Source organism: Parasteatoda tepidariorum, chromosome 10 (assembly GCF_043381705.1).
Source record: "Parasteatoda tepidariorum isolate YZ-2023 chromosome 10, CAS_Ptep_4.0, whole genome shotgun sequence".
Taxonomy (NCBI): domain Eukaryota; kingdom Metazoa; phylum Arthropoda; class Arachnida; order Araneae; family Theridiidae; genus Parasteatoda; species Parasteatoda tepidariorum.
In genome coordinates, this window is record NC_092213.1 from 85,888,392 (window position 1) to 85,910,661 (window position 22,270).

The following is a 22,270-nucleotide window of genomic DNA, read 5'->3' on the forward strand; positions in this document are numbered from 1 at the left end:
TTTTTTTCTCCTTAAAATTCTCAAATGTAGATAGATATATTATGAGCATTTCTATCTCCTTCGATGTGCAAGAAAGGCATTTTTTGAATATTCACCTAATTTTTCACCTTTAAAATTTATTCACCAAAGAGCATCTCATCTGTACTATAGGGACTGTGGAACTGGGGGGGATGGAGGGGACTGCAGCCCCTCACTTTTCATTAAAGAAGCCCCTTCTAAAATTGAAATTTTTCACTCAATATTAGTGTAATTTAATTTACAATTAAAAAAATATATATAAACACAATTTTTTGTGTCTGAATGTTAAAAAAATGCCTTTAATTCAAGTGAGCTTTAACATTTCTTTGGTGAAAACTACTACCAAATAATTCTGTACTCTTCCTCCTACAAAGGAAATATATGTCCCTATTCCTGCCTGATGGGAAAAGTTTTGGTAAAAATACTTCGCTTATTCCTCAACAGATGGTGCTATTGCCAATACTGCAGTACATTGAGTGTTTATAGTTTAAGTAATTATAAAGAATGGTTTAAAAAATTTTAAAATTAAGTTTTATGTACATATTTTTTACTTCGCTAGATGTAAGTGCTTATATTATTTCCAATTTTAAATTTCTCTTTTTGAGTTACATGATTATGCATGATGTATCAAAACTTTACTCGTAGCCCAAAAAATCTCGCTAGTAAAATTTCCGTTATTTTATTTCTCCAATGTTGACACATATGGTTTAAGTGCAAAAGTAAAGCACGCTAGAGATACATCTGCAAGCTAACATAAGTTATTGAAATAGTATATTTCACTGTTAGTGGTAGTACATAAATATGCTTTTCTTTTTTGTCCGAATGGCTTTTAAAATTTCAAAACTCTTTAATTTATTAAATTAAATTTATTAATAAATTTATAAATTAAATAAAATTTATTAAATTTATTTCTTTATTAAACTCGTAAATTTATTAATACTTAAATTTATTTAATTTATTAATACCGACTATTAATAGTTTATCTTTTTTGATAGCAAATTTAAAATAGATCTTTTTATTATAGTTCTTGAAATGAAAATGTAATCAGCTTTATAAACAATTGGTGCTTATCAGCTATTTGTAGCATTATGCAAGTTGGGTAACAAATAGGAAAATGCTTGATTTTGTCACCAGCAAATGATAACACACATTGATCAGTAACTGCGGAAATATCTCAAGAGTGGGGGGCTCTTTCCCCTCTCCAGTGTGTGTATAAATATATATATCAGGGGTCTGTTTAAAAGAAATTTAGGTCCGTTAACGAACCTTTCACAAAATATCTTTTCATAAAAACGGACCTTTCACAAAATATTTTAACTTAAAAACGGACTCTTCACGAAATAATTTATCTTTTAATCGAACCCTTCCCAGGGGGAAGAAGAAAGAAAGATAGATGTAAACGAACTAAGTTTTGTCTTCGGCAGACGCTTCTTCCATTATTCGTCAGAAATGAATATTTCTTTAACTCTTTGAATATGACTTTTTCTTTACAAACTGAGAATTTTGTTTATTTTCGTCTAATAAAAAATGGTGACCACTGAAAGCGTAATCTATGGAATATTTAAGAATGTTATTTCAGCTATAGTAAATTATTTTATGTGGTATAACATTATTTAAGTATGTTCAGCTGTTCTTTTTCCCCCCTTCAATTAAAACTAGAATAGTTAGCCCCCCCTCCCCGTGGGAGAATCGCGGCTACACAGCGACATTATTGCAGAACGTTAGAGTTCTTGCAGAAAAAATTTTCCTTTAGAAAGTAAAGCATTTTGGTTTAAAATTATATTTAAAAGATGCCTTTTTCGCTCATCAGAGGGGAAAGAAATGTTCAAAAATTTTCCATTCTAATTTGAGAAGAATGAAAAATAAAGATTATTGACATTTCTATGCTGCAGAAATGTTTGAAATATTTTTTCCCTCCACAATTATATTCAATCGATGCCTTTTTCGCGCATCAGACTGGAAGAAATGCTTTTTTTTTTTCATTTTTAAATTCTTAATTAGGAAAAATATAAAAATTTTTTTTTTCTATCACAGATTTATTGATTTTAATTTTTTTTTTATGTGGTGATGATTTACGAAAAGCGGAAAAAAAATAATTAGTGTGTTTTCCTCTTACAAAATAGGAGAATATCGCCCACGATGTTAGAATTAATATTACATAATCATTTAAAAAAAATACCTACAATTTTATTATATCCAGATAGACTTTTTTTGTAAATACAATGTTTCTGTTACTTTGAATTTAAAAATTTAATGAATAACATGTATATTAATTATTATTAATAGTACCTTGTATTAAAAGATATTAGTGCTAGAGAGGTTTGTCGCAGAAAGCCCAAAACAATTCTGCCCCAGGGGGTTAGTCCTATATAGCTCACACAAGAGCACAGTAATTGTTGTTTCTTCTTATTATATTGTGTGTAAAAAATATGTACAGGGAATGAGATGAGAGGTTGCATGCTGTATGGATACCCCAAACATGCATAAATTATGTATTTGAGAACACAAGACTTGGATCAGTTAAATCTCAACTTTGGTCTCAATATAAGGGAGAGTTTTTAAGAGCTTTTGTCCAAAAAGTTAAATAAAACTGGTGTCGCAAGCTGAAACCCATTTTAATTATTAATTAAATGTGAAAAAAATGGTAAGTTTGATTATAACTTTTTAACATAAATACTTGGTTATGCTGTCTTTCAGTTTGCTTAGTTATTTTGAGCAGCCGCCATTAAGCTAAACAATTTTTTGCTTTACAATGTATTGCTTACGATTTGTGTACGCTTTTAACCTCAAAAAATTTATAGAAGTTCAAGTTTGTTTTGTTTTGGTAACCCCCCCCCCATTTATTATCTTACCATTTGTTGGTTTAGTTAAGTGATCCTCAACCACTGTGCCGCGTCACTTTTGTGTGCCGCCAAATTTCAGAAATAATACAGTAAAAATTATAATGCTTTTTTTATCACGAGTAAAGTTTAAATTAAAGTGTGTGTGTATATATATATATAAAATATTATATATGTACTTTTTATAATATTTTCAATCTTTGGCAGCGATTGTCGTGTCTTGACAATCTTAAAATGTTAAAATAAGAAGGAAATTTAATGACTATTAAAATTTTTAATCATCAAAAGAAAACAAGCTGAATATTAATAAATAAAAGCTAATTAAAATAAGGTATGCAATTACTAGTTATCAAAGCAAATTAACAAAGGATGACTTAACAACAAAAAACAAGTTAACAGGGAATCACAAAAAATAATTAATATTAAAAAAACTAACAATTAATAATTTTAAAAAACAAGCTAACAATTAATAAATGTAAAGGAAATAACAGTTAACTTATAATTAATCTCTTAATACTGTTGTTTTAATAATACATATTTTATTTCACATTTAAAATTATTATCTTAAGCTATTTTACACTGTGTTTTACAGGTAAGTGAAAAACTTTGTATTTTTTTTGTGCCGAAAAATTTCGAAATCCTTATTAAGTGTGACGCGACAAAAATAAAAAGTTGAGAGTCACTGATATATTAATAGCAAATAAGTGCAGAGTGTGATTTTGGTAAAATTGCTTACGATTTCTCCTTAGTTTTTGAAATCCGATATTATTTATTGCAACGATCAAATCTTGAAACGAAACACGCATTTGAGTTTTTGAAGAGTCTGACTTTAGGTGATCTGTTTTTGGGTATCTGCTGATAAAGATTTCTTTTAATTAATTATTCTACTTTTTTAAATGTGATTTACAAAATACGACAAAAGAAATGAGTTTTTTTCTCCCCAACAGAATGCGAGAATAATTCCCATAATCTTAGAATAAAAAAAAATATTACATGTTCAATGAAAATAATTGTGTTTTTTTAAAAAATTTTTATAAACAGCGTTTTTATTACTTTAGATTAGTAGCATAAATCTTTGTTATTATTGAAAGTATCTCCCCGAAAGATTGTACCTTATTGTTTGCAGCATGTCCTCATTTGGACCTTGTTTCACTAAACCCTACACTTAATCAATCTATCCTGCTGAAAGTCCGAAAAAATTCTACCACAAGGGGTTACAATATAAACAATTTTCGGTGAGAATTGTTGTAAAAGTACTGAGATATTCATAAAAAACAACTTATTTATTGAAAAAATTCCTGCCACAGGGATTTACAATATATAGAATTTTCGGTAAGAATTATTGTTAAAGTACAGAGATAAGCAAAAAAAAAAAAAAAAAGAATTTTTTTTNAAGAATTTATTCTTATTTATTGAAAAGGAAAATGTTTGATTTTTATCAGGAAAACATTGAATTTAAAAAATATTCTTTTCCTTTGATTATAGTGTCGGCCGGAATACAAAGTGCCAGGCTTGTATGTTGTGGATTCTATAGTGCGACAATCGCGCCATCAGTTTGGCGCAGATAAAGATGTTTTTGGTCCAAGATTTGTTAAAAATATCAATAATACCTTCCAGCACTTATTTAAATGCAATCCAGATGATAGAGTGAGTCTCTCTTTTTATCTTCTCTCTTTTAATCTTTGAGGATACATTTAATAATATTTTTTCTTTTTATCTTCTCTCTTTTAATCTTTGAAGATACATTTAATAATAATTTTTTTTTTTTTATCTTTTGTATTAATCTTTGAGGATACATTTAATAATATTTTTTCTTTTTATCTTTTCTATTAATCTTTGAGGATAGATTTAATAATATTTTTTCTTTTTATCTTCTCTATTAATCTTTGAAGATACATTTAATAATATTTTTTCTCTTTCAGCCTAAAATAATCAGAGTATTAAATTTGTGGCAGAAAAATGCAGTTTTTCCCATTGATGTTATTCAACCACTCCTAGATATGGGTCATCCTAATAGCTCAACTGATTGTAAGTTATTTCCTGTTCTCTACAAGGTGTCATATCAAAAACCCCTTTTTTGACATAGTTTTTGATAACTGCCAGAAACCTAAAATTTTAGAGTAAAAAGATAATTTTATAATGATGATGATATACACATTTTCTGTTAAAAGGATCTAAAATTTAAAAAAATGGTGCGTAGCGTTTTATAAAAAGTGCTTAAAGATGTTTATTATCGATTTTCGTTATTTAAAAGCCCTTGAAGGTGTTTCTTTTCATTGGGTGTTCTTAAAAAGTGCTTAATTTTCCCTTTTCGAAAATGAGAATTTTTTCGTTACCATGCCCATTTTCGCCACGTGTTATGTAAAAGCGTGCTTTTCACACTGTTCTATTCAACGTTTTCACAATTAATTTCTTCGTACTGTCGGTCCATAGCGTATTAAAGCGCCAATCATTTTGCACTTTTGATGAAATACTTGCTAGTCCGCATGTGCGTCTACAGAGCTGTTTTTGGTGAGATTATTGCCTTCTCATGTGCAACTCTGCTGCATTTTGCAAGATATTCTTAATTTCGGAAAGTAGCAGATGTTTTTCCCCGCCATTCTTCCGAAAATGTCACTCTTCTCTGGGGATGTCGTAGATAGCTTACCTCACCCGTTTTAAAAATTTCTTAAAGTATTTGTAGTACATAAATAATAGTTTTTACGTAGTTTAAAATAATTATTAAATAGTAAATTATAAATGATTATAATCAATTATATAAATAGTAATAGTTAATTATAAATATAAGGAAAATATTAAATTGAAAGGACTAAATAAATACAGCTAATGTAAAACTTTATGAAGCATATAAATGCAGTAATTAAATAAAAATCTTTTTGCACATGCTATAAAAAAATTACAGTAATTACCTAACATCTTTAACAATCATAATCATCATCATAATTATCTAACTTTCGCTTTTGAGCTATCGTACTTTACAAACACCATAAAAAAGAACGCTCCAAGATAAGCATAAAAAGAGCAAGGTAAAAAATTTTTTTTTTCGCGAGTAGGATTCTTTCTTAACATAATCAATGCAGAATAATAATGGCGAACGAGCTCGTCTCATCAGCACGATTTGATTGCGAGCCGAACTCATTCATAACCATCAAAGGGTTAATAGTATTTAATAAATTGTTTTCATGATGTATCGAATAAGATGAAATTTGGTTAACAAGAAATAATTTAATAAGAAGAAATAATAATAGTCCCACAAATTTCTCGTTAACGAGTTTCGAGTGTATTCATTTCAAGTATTTTTTAGTAGCAACAAATTCTGCTACTGATTTGAAATTATGCTCTAGGTTAGGAGCCTGGAGTTATGTTTTTATTTTTAATTTGTTGCTTTTACATTTAGGGCCTAATGAAATTCAGACTGAAATAAAAGAAAGTCCACTCAAATGTGAGTACATACTTTAAAATATTTTCTCTTTTTTATTCTAACTGATAAGTAAATATTAATCAGGGTGCATAGCATTTTTGAAAAGTGCTTAAAGATGCATATTTTCGATATTCGTTTTTTAAAAGCCCTTTGGTGCTTTTTTCATTGAGTGTTTTTAAAAAGTGCTTAATTTCCCCTTTCCGAAAATAAGATTTTTTTCTTTACCATGTCGATTTTCTCCACGTATTATGCAAAAGTGTTGTTTTCACATTGTTCTATTCAACATTTCCACAATTTATTCAACAATCTATTTCGACATACAGTTGGTCTGTAGCATATGACCGCTCCAATCATATTGCATGTTTGATTAAATGTTTGCGAGTGTGCAACTCTGGCTGCATTTTGCACGATATTCTCAATTTCCGGCTTCATTTTCCACCCTCTGGTATCTAACCGAAAAATCTCATGATCATTTTATAATGCTAATATAATCAAGAAAAAGTTCTTTGTCAGAAACTAGTTATTTTATCATGATAATGTATGTAGTGGCTTAAAAATATTTTTTGTGAAATTAAAAAGTACTTATTTTTTGTTGAAAGATTTGGCTACTCACCCTGTTAATATCCAAGGCAAGATGTGCTCTTTTGTTGTCTATGTTTATTCTTAAGAGGAGGCTATACTTAGGTAGAAATTTTTTGTGGTCAACCAAGTTTAAAACTTGCTGTACTGTAATGCTGTGTAATTCTAATCTCTATCAATTATTACTTTATTATCACTAATTATAAATATAAACAGAGTTGGGTGATATTTAGAGACCTCTATGACAGGGTTTGTTGATTTAAATCACGATTTAAATCAAATGATTTTTTTTTAAAAAAAATCATTGATTTAAATCAATTGATTTCTTATATATACATATATTGACTTAAAAAGTTAAAAAACAGTGTTTTAAATTATTGATACTTTAATATTTTCTTTTCCCAGTTTTAAAATTTAAATTGTTACATTTAATAATTTTAGTGAACAAAATTATTTTGCTTGGTGTGTGTTAAATTCCAACACATTTGAAATTACACTTTTAAAAATCTTTTGATTCTTGAGATTGAAAGTAAAGTAAACATTTGAGATTGAAAGATTAAAGTAAACATTTAATGCTGTCTTAATATAGACTTGCATAGCTGTTGAAATTAATTCTTAAACATGAATTCTTTTTACACGAAAAATACAAATAATAATTAAAATTCTACCTTTTGATTGAAAAAGCATGAAATTAAAATCTACAATTTGTTTTATTGATGGAAAATGTATATTTCTAAAGCTTGAGATTATCTTAAAAAGGAATTACCCTAATATGCCAAAAATAGGGTTTAAGTTCTCTATTTCATCTAGTCTTTAAATTTCAATCATGCGTTTGTTTCAAAATGGTAGCTATGTATTATAACAAAAAATTGTTTTAGGTAGTTAGAGCGTCTAAAATATTGTTATAATATAGTTTTAATATTAATTTAATTTTGATTAAGTATTTATAAAATATTTGAGTCATAAATCAAAGTTCTTTCAGGGAATTTGAATTTAAAAAAATCTGATTTAAATAAAAAGAATCTGATTTTTATGATTTAACTTCCCTAGAACTAATATTTTGCTCTTAGATACTTTTAATTATAACAATTACTAATTTAAAGAAACAGAAACGTTGGGTCTACAGAAGAAAGTATGGAATAAAAATGTATAAAAATTTTTGATTGTAAAAGTAATATTTTTTTAATTCTAATACTATTGGCGATATTCTCGCATTTTGTAAGGCGGAAAAATGCACCAATTATTTCCTCTTTCGAACTTTGTAAGTCATTACACAAAGTACAATATTAATCTATGTATTTTTCTATTGCAAAATCTAATGCTTCAAACAGTTTTCATTTAGTGAAGCCAAGAAATATTAAAATAGATAATTTGAAAGAAAAAAAAATTGGCAACAACAATATATTTTAATGGGGTGATTAATATTTAAATGTAGATAGCTTAAGAGAAACTTTTATTTTCTTCTCTAATAACCGACTGCTAAATCCTCTTTTTTTTAAAAAAAATTATAAAATACGATGCTTCTTTTTAACTTCTGAAAATTTATTTGTAATATAATAAAGAGATTTGAATAAAACATTTTATTGATTAAAAAATATTTTGTTCAACAAATATAGAGTTTTATAAAAGCATGTTTTTTTAAAGAATGTGATTATACACCAGCTTTTTTTAATTTTATTGTTTAGTTTGTTCTTTAAATTGATACAATTTATGTGATATACAAACGTAGATGTAGATTTGGAATGATATATTTATCAATTTCTTCAGTATAAGTTTTATAATTATTAACACGAATATGCAGTCAATATTTTTAAGCATCTTAAAATTTCTCAACATTTTATCTATCGTCTTAATCTTAAAATAATTTTTTTTAATTACCTGTCCATGCTATTTTGCAGAGTTATTTTATCAACTATTTAATTAAATTGTAACATTTCTAAAAATCCAGGGCTGATTGTGCTCCGGAAAAAATCCGGATTTCCGGAATTTTTGCTAACAGTGATCCGGAAGTTTCCGGAGATCGAAGGTTCAGACGTTTCAAAAAATCCTTGATCACAAAAACTTCCGGAAATCAAATTTTCAAAGGTGGAACTTAAAAACACAGTTTATTTTATTTGTTTGTAAGGGAGAGCCAGAGAGATACTTAATAAGCTTATATTCATGATTAATATTCATTTTTTATCAGTAAATAGTTGTTATAATCATAAACTCAAGAAAGAAAGACATATTTGTAAATATTAATTACTTCTCCAGGTCATCATAGGTATGTGTAAATGGTATAGGTATGCGTAACATTTTAAATATATTTTAATCAAACTAAGAAATACTGAGAAAAGGGGAAAAAAACTTGTTTAAATTATTTTTTAATTTTTCAATTGAAACGGGGTTTTTTTTTATTTATTTATTTATTTATTTTTTTTTGTTGAAATTTTTCCGGAATTTTGACTTGGGCTCACAATCACCCCTGAAAAATCTCCTTCTGTAAGCTGTCACGTTTATTATTTTTCCATCTGTGGCAGAATTTTTTCTGTAACCAACTTCCCTAGCGCTAATAACTTATTAGCGCAAAAAATAAAAAAGGTATAACCCTGAATGACTTTTGCTCTAATTATTGGATTTTCGTGAATTAAGTGTCAATCTTAATTTCTCGATAAAATTGATAAGCTGCAATATTTTGCTTTAAAATACTTTTAATTTTAACAAATATTAGTTTAAAGTAGCAGAAACATTGTGTCTACAGAAGAAAGTATAGAGTAAAAACTTTTAATTGTAAAAGTAATATTTTCCTAATTCTAAAAGTATATGCAATATTCTCGCGTTTTGTGGGCGGAAAAATGCACGAATTATTTCCTCTTTCGAATTTTGTAATTCATTGCACAAATTAAAATTCGTAATTAAGATAAACGATAATAAATTAAAATTCGTACATTAATTAAAAATCATAAATTTCGTGCAGTTACTCCCAAAATAAAGATCGCAAATCACGCGAATAGGACTCCTTAAAAGAAGAGATACTCACATAAGTGTTGGTTGAAACTCTAGGTAAGTTAAAATAGGTGTTCTTTAAAGAAAAGAAAAAAAGATCATCATTTCAAGAGTGAACTATCTTTTAAACTTTCTGCGATTTCTGAATTTATTTTATATTATTATTTTGAAATTCTAGTTGAAGATTTCTTTGAAAATTTCAAATGAGAATAGAAAAATCATGATTATTTCATTCCTCTTTGATGCGCAAGAAAGGTATCTTTGAAAAAAAAATTCTGCAGAAAGGAAAACCAAAATTTTCCCCTTCCCAAATGAAAAATCTTTCTGCAAAAACTCTGTCACTTTCTGCGACAATGTCGCTGTGTCCCCGCAATTCTATGATGGGGTAATATACTAATCAATTGTTATAGTACTTTAATTTAGGTTTTTCTCTTTAAAAAAATCAATTTTTTAACTACCAGCAGTCAAAAAAAAATTAAGTAAATAAAATAAATTGAAATAAATTTATATATACATACGCATACAGGGGTCTGTCCAGGCCAAATTTACTACTGTTTAGCGGTATCGTCACAAGTTAGGAAAAATGGTAGTTTCACAAAATACTTTTTCTTAGAATTCTGTAGCCCGTAAGAAACGATAAATCCATATTTTTACCACATTTTTGTGTTGATTTTTAATATAATTTTTAATTTTCACAAATTATGTCTTAAATTTTCTCAAAATAGGTATCTCTCAGAAAAACCTAGACAGACCCCTAATATATATGTATATATATATATGTGTGTATATATATATGTATATATATATACACGTCACATTCGTCCCCATTATAAACTTAATCAATAAAATACTGAAAATATTCTTTACTCCTTGGTTTCATTAAAAAATATGCCTTTTCTGCTGATTCTTGGGTTTTCTCGAAAGTCTTAGGTCAGTGATTCTCAAGCTTTTTTTTTTTTGGCGCGGCATACTTTTAATGATTTTGAAATTTGACGTCACACAAGAAAAAAGATAAGTTTAAAAGTTGTTTATTTACCTATATTACACTGTGTAATATAGTTTATAATAAATAATTTTGAATGTGAAATAAAATATGTACTTCAAATTCACATTTATTAACGGATTAATTACAAATTAACTTTTTTGCTGTAAAATAATTGCTATAAAATAAAATAATAAATAAAATAAAATAATTTAATTTTTTGTTTTTTTGCTATTTATTAATTATTAGTTTCTTTTTCTTAGTTATTGTTAGTTTTTTTTTTTACATTAACTGTTATTTTTTTGTGTTTCCTTGTTAACTTGTTTTTTTGCTCATTATTAATTGTTAGCTGGTTTTTGTTAGTTATCCTTTGTTGATTTGTTTTATAACTATTAATTGCATAACTTATTCTAATTAGCTTTTTTTTAGGTTAATATTTAGCTTTCTTTTGTTAATTACGCTGAGGACAAGCTCGCAACTAGCAACTTTTTCGTCCCTCAATGAAATAGGTATCCCACAGAAACAAATTGATAATTTGTAAGCTATAAATCGTTTGTGGCTGCCCCCTTTTACATGGGGGACGCTAGAGAATGGGGATTTAAACGGCGAGACACCACTCGTCTGGTCAGCAGAGGGGGATATAAGGAGTGATAGATTTATGAGGAATTAGAATGCACAACACCTTATCTTAACAATTTGTTCTTGTGGAATATAGCATTTCTTTTCTGTTTCATTAAGGGACGAAAACGCTGCTAGTTGCGAGCTTGTCTTCAGCCTTAATAATTTCAGTAGTCATTAAATTTCCTACTTATTTTAACATTTTAGGATTTTCAGAGACAGTACTATTGCCGTCAAAGATATTCATGCCTTTAAAGTGTGAAAAAATTATAAACCGTAAATATAATATTATATATGCGTATATTAACTAATTTAAACTAATTTTAACAAATTTAATTTAAACTTTACTCGTATTAAAAAAAAGCAATATATTTTTTACTATATCATTTCTAAAATTTGAAGGCACACTTTGAGAGTTTGGTGGCGCACAAAAGTACTGTGGCACAGTTATGAGCTATGTAATTCTTTTGCAATTTATGTAGTTTTCAATGTTTTTTTCTTCATAATTTTGCATTGCTACAACTTATATTTATTTCAGTAAATGATAATGATTTCTAAAAATGTTATTGTAGCTCACCCAGCGTATGATGAAAGGAATAAAGAATCCCAAAATTGGAAAGGATGGCCACAAGCGAGTGAGGAGCAACCTGCTCTGCCTGAACCTCGGATCTATGCGGAGGTGAGTCTTCTTTTATTTAGAACTATTATTGTACAGCTCATATAAGGTATACTCAATTTACACAGGTTTATTCAATATATCGGGTAAATGTGCTCCGGAAAAAATCTGGTTTTCCAGATTTTTCGCTAATTGTGATCTGGAAGTTTCCGGGGATTGAAGGTTCAAACGTTTCAAAAAGTCCTTGATCACAAAAGTTTCTAGAAATCAAATTCAATAGAACTGTTACACCTCTTTGCAATTCTGTTGGCCGTTGTGCCTTCCAATGAGGTGAACTGGATTCAAATCCAAGCGATGGCTGGTCGATATGAATTTCGCATGCGGCTTGCACCGACCACAGTGCTGACGTGAAATATCCCCCTTGCCTTCAGGCTAACCGTAGGAGGGTCTCGCGCGGTTTTCTTTAACATGTAACGCAAATGTGGATTAGTTCCTTAAAAAAAATCCCCCACGAAGACACATTTCTCCCAATACTTGATCCAGGAGCTTCTGGGTTGGGTTCAAAATTACAAAGCTACGGAGTTGAGCATTAGTAGGCGTAAACCCATAAAATTGGGTCGGTTGTTCAACCACAACTCTTAAAATAAATAATCTGGATTTGAGACTGACCTGTTTCAATTCTCCCCACAATGTTCCACCTAATTCCATCAGCTAAACGTATGCGTGATTATGAAGTCTTCCTCAACTAGGTACTCCCACACACATGAATAGTTTGTCTACGGTAAGAACTCACCCTGCCACAAAGTCTGAGGCCGTCTGCTTCTATTTAAAAAAAAGAATAGTGCATTTCAGGAAGGTAGCTTTTCTTCACTTTATAGCTAACACAATAGACCGAAAAGATTCCCTTTCTTTGGCTGACCCAACCCGAAACCTGTCCTAAACATTGACCCCTACTTGAAATAGTTATACTTTGTTACCATAGTCACCGCAACGGGATTAGACGAATTGCTAGGGGAGTTCTTACTTTAGACAAACTATACCATGGTTGCCACTTCACAAGGAGAACAGGGAACACCTGGAAAATACAGGAAATTTAAAATTCATTTAAAATAAGAGGGAAAATGCAGGGAATTTTGATTTCTTCTTAACAAATTGGGAAAATACAGGGAATTTTGTTTCTTATTTCCGTCTTTTAAAAAATGGTGACCACTCAAAGCTTTATGGGATATTTAACCATGATATTTCAGCTATACTAAACTATTTCATTTACTATAGCATTATTTAAGTACGTTCAGCTGTTTTTTAAAACTAAGGAATATAGTTAGCCCAATATATCTCACACAAGAGCACAGTAATTGTTGTTTCCTCTTAAAGTAAATTTAATTTTCGCAGAGTACACAAACGTTTTTTTATTTTTACTCCTAAATGTGACCACTATATATTTTCTGGTATTCGGCTCAGAGGTTTTTATTTATCATGAATTGATTTGCATTTTTTTACTTGAATTCCTACTATGATGTGTATTATTGAAAAGGGTATGTTTTGTACTATATTTTCTACTTTTTCCCATAGATGTCCACTAAAAACTTAGAGAAATTCATGAAATCAGAGATGTCTAATGCTATAAAAGAAGAGCGTTACAAAATGGAGCGTGAGGAAAATACAGTCAAGTTTAACAAAGTAACTATTTTAGATTTTCATTAAAATTGCTGCCAAATGGCCTATTTAAGTAAGGATTGCTGATACATTGAAAAACTGGGTTCTAGTCTAGTAAATAAAAGAAAAAACTTACTGGCTTGGCCAAATTTACTACCATTTAGCGGTACCTTCGCAAATTCAACTTTAGGAAAAAGGGTAGTTTCACAAAATACTTTTCCCTGAAAAATAATTTTTGTACCCCAAAAGAAATGATACACCTATATATTTACCATATTTTTGTGTTGATTCTTTAACATACAGGATATCCGCGCACCTGGAAAGTCATGAATTTCATTATTGAACGTAATTTGTCATGAAATGTTATGATTTTAACTATTTTTTTTAAACAAAAGCATGGAAAGTCATGGATTTAGATTGCCGAAAAATCCACCCCCTCCCATTTTTATCTTGTTCCGAATATCTGAATTCATAACAAAATCATCACTCACAGTCATATTTTATTAGAATATAAAATGTTTTTATCATGTTTTTTAAAAATTTTGGTGTTCTTTCAAAATATGAAGAAAAAAAGCATAATGTCTAGAATGAATTATCTTTTAAACTTTTGTGATTTAAGAATTTGTATTTTTTATTATTTTATTAATTTAAAATTCTAGCTGAAGCAAAGCAATCATCGACGAATTTTTTAAATTCCAAAATGAAAACAGGAAAATCAGGAGTATTTCTTTCCTTACTGATGAACAAGAAAAGTATCTTTAGAATAAAATTCTGCAGAAAAAAAGAAAAAAAAATTATTTGCTTTTGCATTTTTTTCAGCTATTTTATTGTTTCAACTCTTTCTTTACGTTTTTAAATTTAAAATCTATAAATATGAAGAGGCATAATATATCAGTTTTGGTTATACCTATCATTTTAATGAATGTTATTATAATACTTTTTTAAAATTTATTGTTGTGTTTTTGTCGGAGAAAATAATAACTTCGTTCATTCATGAAAAATTGTTGGAATTAGTCATGAATTTGAAAATCTAAAATGTAGCAGTCAGAGTAGCATAAATGTAGCAGTGAATTTGAAAAAACCCGGGTAAAATTGGGCTTTATTTGAAAAAACCCGGGGGAAATTAGGTTTTTTCATTTATTGCTCATAAAATTATCATTTATTGCTCATATTGCTGTGAAAATATTTTTATTTATTAATAAGCTTAAAAATAGAAATAAATCCAAAAAGTTATTTTAATTTTGTTGTATGTATTTTATATTAGGTTTAAATAACACATTATCATTAATACACATTTGAATCTTTATTGTTAAGTACATAGCGTTTCACAATTTTTAGCTCAAGCATTATGAAATATAAATGCAGTAATATAAAAGGAACAAGTTTATTAATCTTTTTGTTTTCACACACATTTATTTACTATATTTATTAAACTTATATATGTTTCCTGTTATAAACAGTAAAAACTAAAATTTCATCTGACTTTAATAAAAAAACTGAAATGAATATTTAATGGTCTTCAATGTTTTTATAATAAGAGAAAGTGAAATTGTAGTTATGTATAATTATAAGGAGCACCAGTTACTTGTCCCATTTTTCTTCTTCAAATAATTAACCCTAGGAAAATGATTTAATATTTAGATGAATAATTTTAAAGGGTTTTCTTGTAGGTAGTTATAGCTTATTTTTTTAAAGCCAGAAAATAAAACTGTTTAAATGTGTTAATGTATCACTTTCCTTTTTACTAGAAATTATTAGATTTTGATTATGGAGATGAAGACGAAGAAGACATTCCAAAAAATGAAGACAACCTTCAAAATACACCAAATGCATTAGCTCTGAGGTATGTTTTTACTGTTCCCTCATATCTTATACCCTGTGGCAGAATTTTTTCGAGCTATCTGCGGCTAAACTCTCTAGCACAAATTTCTTTCTGCAAGATACTTTTAATTATAATGTATGTTACTAATTTAATTAGCTATACTAAACTATTTAATTTACTATAGCATTACTTGTTTTAAGTTTGTTGAGTTGGTTTGTATTTCAAGATTTTCTAGCAATTATATAAAACTTGCCCAATATAGCTCACACACAAGACTACAGTGTCTGTGTTTCCTCTTACAGGGATGAGATTTTTCCGCTTTTTAGCGGATTTCCGCCTTTTTTGCTTTTGTCTCTTGAATTTCAGCCTTTTTATCAAAAACTCCGATTATGCAAGTTTTTTTTCTTTTTTTTTCATATAAATGTTCCGCTTTTTCTGAAAATCCAACCGTTAAAATGAAATAATTATATTTCTTTTCGATTTTTAAAGATAAACAGAAAATTCAAACTACGTAGCTGCCAACCTTTCCGCATTTTTAATAATTTTAGCTATTTTCTCCACTTCTACGAGCAAAAAATAAGATTTTCCTCATTTTTATCAGATATCTCATATTTTCGTAAGTCAGACGTCACTGCATTTTAATATCAAACATCGATTTTCTTATTCACCTGATTTAAAAGTTGTGCATTTCGATTCTTATTCATGCAATTTTAAAATCGTACATTGCTTATTTACGAGGTTTAAAAATCCAATATCGCTATTTGTATTTACGCGTTTTTAAATTCCTATGTAGTGATTCGTATTCACGTGAGTTTAAAATCCAATGTCGTGATTCCTTTATGTGGTTGTAATATGAAACATCACTTTTCGTATTTACACGTGATTTAAAAATTAGGCTTTGGGTGCGTATTCAGTTAATTAAAAATTATGCATCTTGATTCGTATTTACGCGATCTAAAAATAAGGCAACATGATTTGTATTTTCACATTTTTGAAATCCAATATTGAGTTTCGTAGTCACGTGATTTCAAAATCCAAGATCGCAATTTGTATTCTCGCGATTTCAAAATCCTTTATCACAACTATTATAAGAAGTAAGTTTTTTTCTTGAATTAGTTACTATATAGGTGGCAGTTGTTCTATCGACGATTTTTGGTATATAGGCATTACAACATCAGCCAAACTGGATGAGAATATGTTGCTGATTATTTTTGCTATAAATCACGTATTAGTAATTTTTAATAAAAAAAAAAAAAATGTTAATGTATGTTCTCAATAGATTAGTGTGCTAAACTAGGCAGTAATAATTGACTCCTTTGTGACTCAAGAAAAATATAATTTCCAGCTTTATTTTTTCAATTTGTAATTTTACTTTTTGCAAAATCTTAAGGGTCGATATAATTATACCTATATTAATAAATTAGTACACAATTAACTTTATATCAACACATAATTATTTATTATCTTGAATTGTCTGAAATTTATTATTAAACGATTGATTTACTCGTAAGATTTACTCGCGTGAAAATTCAGCTTTTTTGGCTTTTGGCCAATCTCATCCCTGCTCTTAATATATTGTGTATCAGGGGTGAATTTACTCCGGGGTCTTTGTATCATTCTTCCGGATTCAAAAACAAGAAGCAGTGGGTGTGAGTTTTGCGCCAATTCCGCATATCTCAAGACTATTGGTTCGCTGACTTCTGCAAATCAACACTTATAATTCGATGAAACTTTGGCTAAAACCCGTTAACGAGATGTTTACATAAATTTTTTTAAAACCAATTTGCATAAATAATTGCGTCCTACGTGATTTTTCTGCCAATTTGATTGTTTTGGTTTGGCAGATTTTCGCTATTTTGAAAATTTGGTACAGTGCCCGAATCTGCTAATATCCGGAATCTTATTCATGCGATTTTAATATTGAACAGCGATTTTCGAATTTAACTGATTTAAAAACTGTATTGTGATTCTTATTCACGTAATCTAAAAATCGTACATGACACATTCTATTCATGTGATTTGATAATCCAATATCGGGATTTGTATTTGTGCATTTTTAAAACCCAATATTGCAATTCATACTTGAGAGTTTAAAATCAAATTCCACAATTCATATTCACATGTTTTTAAAATCCAATATTGCAATTCGTATTAAGCACGTTTGTCATAAAAAAAAAACATCGATTTTTGAATTTTTATTCTTGATTTAAAAACTAAATATTGTGATTCGTCTTCACGCCATCTAGTGATTCGTATTCGAATGATTAAAAAATTCATTATAAATGTTAGTTTGAACAGGGTGCATAGCGTTTTTAAATAGTGCTTAAAGGTGTTTATTTTTTATTCAAGTTTTTAAAAGCCCTTAAAGGTGCTTTTTTTACTCAGGGTTTGCAAAAAGTGCTTAGTTTTCTATCTTTTCGAAAGAGATTTTTTCTTTACCGTATCGATTGTTTGTTCTAAATTACAAAAAATGCATGATTTTCACTATTTTCTCTGCAATATTTATCAGATAGTTATTTTATGATGATGTAAAGTTTTTGAAAATGTTTTTGAATTTTATTGACTCTACTATGTTTATAAATTAAGAACTTTAAGTAATAGAAAAAAATAATTTTTATTGCTGCACAAATCCTAATTACATACCCTCCAACTGCTACGGAATTTCCGTAGTTTCCGAAATCTTCTTTTCAGACGGTAGCAAAATTAATGTCTTAATATTTAAAAAAAATTAATTTTAGCGTAACTTGTCCACTATTACTTATAAAAGTGCAGGCCATATGGCTAGGTTCTTAAGTTCTGATAAAAGTTTTATAAGAGATCCATTTGCTTTAAAGATTTATACTTTGGTTCGCTACCACTAGAAAGAATTATTTTCAAAATCCTCATAAGTTGGAGGGTATGTAATTATGATTTTTTTATTTTTTTTTTATTGTAAAGTGATTAAAAATATTTTTTGAGGGCTTAAAATATACTTAAAAGATGCTTATTTTTTGCTGGAAGATTTGGCTACACACCCTGTTAAAAAATTGTGTTAAATATGAAAGATGTATGGTATTGATATAGATTTTTCGCTCATAAAGTTTTCAGAGTTTTTTACTTTGTGGCACAATTATCAGGGATGTGATTCTTCCGCGGATCCGCTGATTTCCGCTTTTTTCAGATTTTTCTATATCTTCCGCTCTTTCTTCATAAATTTCCGCGCGAAAAAAATTTTTATGCAGTAAATGATATTTTGTTGAAAATTTTATTCTTCCGCGGAGCGAAAGTATTGAACCCACCAATAAACCTTTCTTCACATGTCAATCTGCTGGCTGGGGTAAAAGTGGTTGACCTTGGTAAAACAATGCCGTCTCCTACTCCACTACTCTCTTATCTTTTCAGGGATGAAAGACTTTTTAAAATTTCCGACCATGTTCCAAAAACTTTTGGGGAGTCGAACGAACGATAAACTAGTCGGACTTGCGACGAACTCTCCTCCCCTCTGCAGTAGCCTCCTGAGAAAATGATCTTCAGAAGAAAATAGGTAGAATTTCGGCATGTACGCCGTAGCCTTGACTACCGTGACTTCCGCTATAGATTGGAAAAAAGTCCTAAGCAGTTTCGTTTCGGCCGCTGATATTTGATTTCTTTTGCTTGGCTGATATGCAGAATTTTAAATATTAGGAACTGGGCCAGAATCTGCTAAAATTGCGATTCTTATTTAGATGATTTTTATGTAAATCATCGATTTTCGTATTTAACTGATTTAAAAGTTACTTGTTGAGATTCGTTTTTACACGATTTAAAAATCATTACTCGCAATTCCCATTCACGCAATTTAAAAATTCAATATCGCGATTTGTATTTAAGCGTTTTTAAAACCCAATATCGCGATTTGTATTTAAACGTTTTTAAAACCCAATATCGCGATTCATATTCCCGCTAGTTTAAAATCCAATGTCGCGATTCGTATTCATATATATTTTTAAATTTCAATATTGCGATTCGTTATCACGCGGTTGTAATATCAAACATCGATTTTCGTATTTATACGCGGTTTAAACATTACTCGTTGCGATAAGTATTCACGGACTCTAAAAATTATGCATCGTGATTCTTATTTACGCGATTTAAAAATTCAATACCGCGATTTGTATTTTCGTGCTTTTAAAATCCAATATCGTGATTCTTATTCACGTGATTTTAAAATTCAATATCGTGATTCTTATTCACGCTATTTTAAAATTGAACATCGCGATTCTTATTCACGCGATTTTAAAATCAAACATTGTGGTTCTTATTCACGCGATTTTAAAATCCAACATCGCGATTCTTATTCAAGCGATTTTAAAATCCAACATCGCGATTCTTATTCACCCTATTTTAAAATCGAACATCGCGATTCTTATTCACGCACTCTTAAAATCCAACATCGCGATTCTTATTCACCCTATTTTAAAATCGAACATCGCGATTCTTATTCACGCACTCTTAAAATCCAACATCGCGATTCTTATTCACCCTATTTTAAAATCGAACATCGCGATTCTTATTCACGCAATCTTAAAATCCAACATCGCGATTTTAAAATCCGATATCGCCTTATTCACGCGATTTTAAAATCCGGCATCGCGATTCTTTTTCACGCGATTTTAAAATCAAGCATCGCGATTCTTATTCACGCGATTTTGAAATCCAACATCGCGATTCTTAATCTAAGGCCTCTAAAAATTGTGTGAGAAATGAACTTTCTTGTCCTATCAACACTGATGATCAAAAGTCTGCAAAACGCAGTCTACAGATCAGTCATGTTAATAAAAGACCATCGAAAAAACAAAGAACTGATGAGAAAGTCCATAAAGGTCCTTTGACCATTAAAGAAATGTTTTTTAAAATGATGTGATACATAAAATCCTGCTTATGCATAATTACTCAAAGTTATCTAAATTATTAAAAAAAAATTATTTTAATCAAGATTTTATTTAAGAACATAATTACCATTTATTTATATTTATTTGAATAGATAATAATGTAATCATTATCAGATTGGCTATTGAATTCATATCATTTTTTCTTTTGCACGTTTAATGCTACAGTTATAAACTTCCTCTTTTTTGTGTTTTTGTCAATCACATCCCTGAATTATACCTGGTTGTATACCATGCACAGGGAATTTTTTTTCTTGATTTGAGCATACCTGCCAAGACTCCTGTTTTTTAACGAAGACTCCTGTATTTTACAACTATCTCCTGTTTAGCCTGTATATTCTCACATTTCTCCATACTTGTTGAAGAAATTAAAAAAACCAAACAAATTTGGCAATAAAATATCCGCTGATGGCAAAAATACTTCTCTTCCTCGACAGATAGTGCTATTGCCAGTACTGCTGTATGTTGGTTTAATAGTTTAACTCTTGCAGTCAGGCTAACCGTGGGACATTTTCGTGGTTTTCCTCACCATGTAACGCAAATGCGAGTAAGTTCTATTCAAAAGTACTCCACGAAGGCAAATTTCTCCCAATAATTGATTGATCCGGGAGTTCCCTTGTCTTCTGGATTGGGTTCAAAATTACAAGGCTACAGAGTTGTAGCCGTTAACCCAAAATTGGGTCTGCTGTTTAACAACGGTTATAAAATAGTTAAAGCAATTATAAATAATGGTTTTAAAAAAATCTTCTTTAGATTAAGATTTATGTACATTGCTAAATTTAAGTGCTTATATTATTTCCAATTTTTGAATTTCTCTTTTTGACTTACATGATTACGCATATGATGTATCAGGTACATAGCCGCCAACTCTACTGGATTTTGCCAGTTTTTCCTGGTCTATCGGTTTAATTAAAAATCTCCTGCTTTTTGTACATTTTAGAAAATTCCCTAAAATTGAGTAAGTTTCATAAAAAAAATTCCTATTGAAATGAAATTTTTGTACAGAACATTGCTTGCTTGCTAGAATATTTAAATAAGTATTGCAAATACATAGTGCACCTCATTTATAAAAATCAGTTCAGAACTTTTTTTTTTGTTTTAAAATGTTCAAATTATTTTTATTTCAGAACTCCCTCATTAAATTAATTAACATGTTTTAACTATCTTTGAGGAATTAAATGCCAATAACATTCGAAATTATGAGTAAACATAATACATAACCTTTCGAGTATGTTTAATGTCAATCATAACTGAAAAATATTGTAGTTTTTCTATGTCAGGGATGAGATTTTTCCGCTTTTTAGCGGATTTCCGCTTTTTTCACTTATCTCTTGAATTTCAGCTTTTTTTTTATCAAAAATTCAGATTTTCTAAAAATTTCACTTTTTTTAATAAGTATTCCGCTTATTCAGAAAATTCACCGATTTTCTAAGAGAAACAGAAAATTCAAACTACATAGCTATCAATCCTTTCTCATTTTTACTTATTTTAGCTATTTTCTCCCCTTTTACTCGCAGCAGATAAGATTTTCAGAATTTTTTTACCCGCCCTCCAGATAGATCCGATTTTTGTAGTTCAAACGACGCTGCTTCCTTTTAAAGTTCCCAAGCCTGGAATCTGCTAATATCTCGATCTTATTCACACGATTTTAGTATCAAACATAGCTTTTCATATTTGCGTGTTGTGATTCTTATTCACGCGATTTGAATATTGTACGTTGCGATTCTTATTTACGAGATTTAAAAATCCGATATTGTGATTCGTATTTACGCCTTTTTAAAAACCTATGTAGCGATTCGTATTCACGCAAGTTTAAAATTCAATGT

At 29.1% G+C, this 22,270-nt stretch overlaps 1 protein-coding gene across 1 annotated transcript in view; it reads left to right on the forward strand.

Moving 5' to 3' along the window:
- Nucleotides 1-22,270, forward strand: part of LOC107456021 (SR-related and CTD-associated factor 4) — an 80,768-nt gene that overhangs the window by 11,515 nt on the left and 46,983 nt on the right. Inside the window, exons 3-8 of the mRNA XM_071186578.1 lie at nt 4,344-4,505; nt 4,781-4,886; nt 6,256-6,300; nt 12,016-12,122; nt 13,632-13,739; nt 15,464-15,558. Coding sequence (XP_071042679.1) covers nt 4,344-4,505; nt 4,781-4,886; nt 6,256-6,300; nt 12,016-12,122; nt 13,632-13,739; nt 15,464-15,558 — 623 coding nt within the window. The remainder of the gene's footprint in view (nt 1-4,343; nt 4,506-4,780; nt 4,887-6,255; nt 6,301-12,015; nt 12,123-13,631; nt 13,740-15,463; nt 15,559-22,270) is intronic.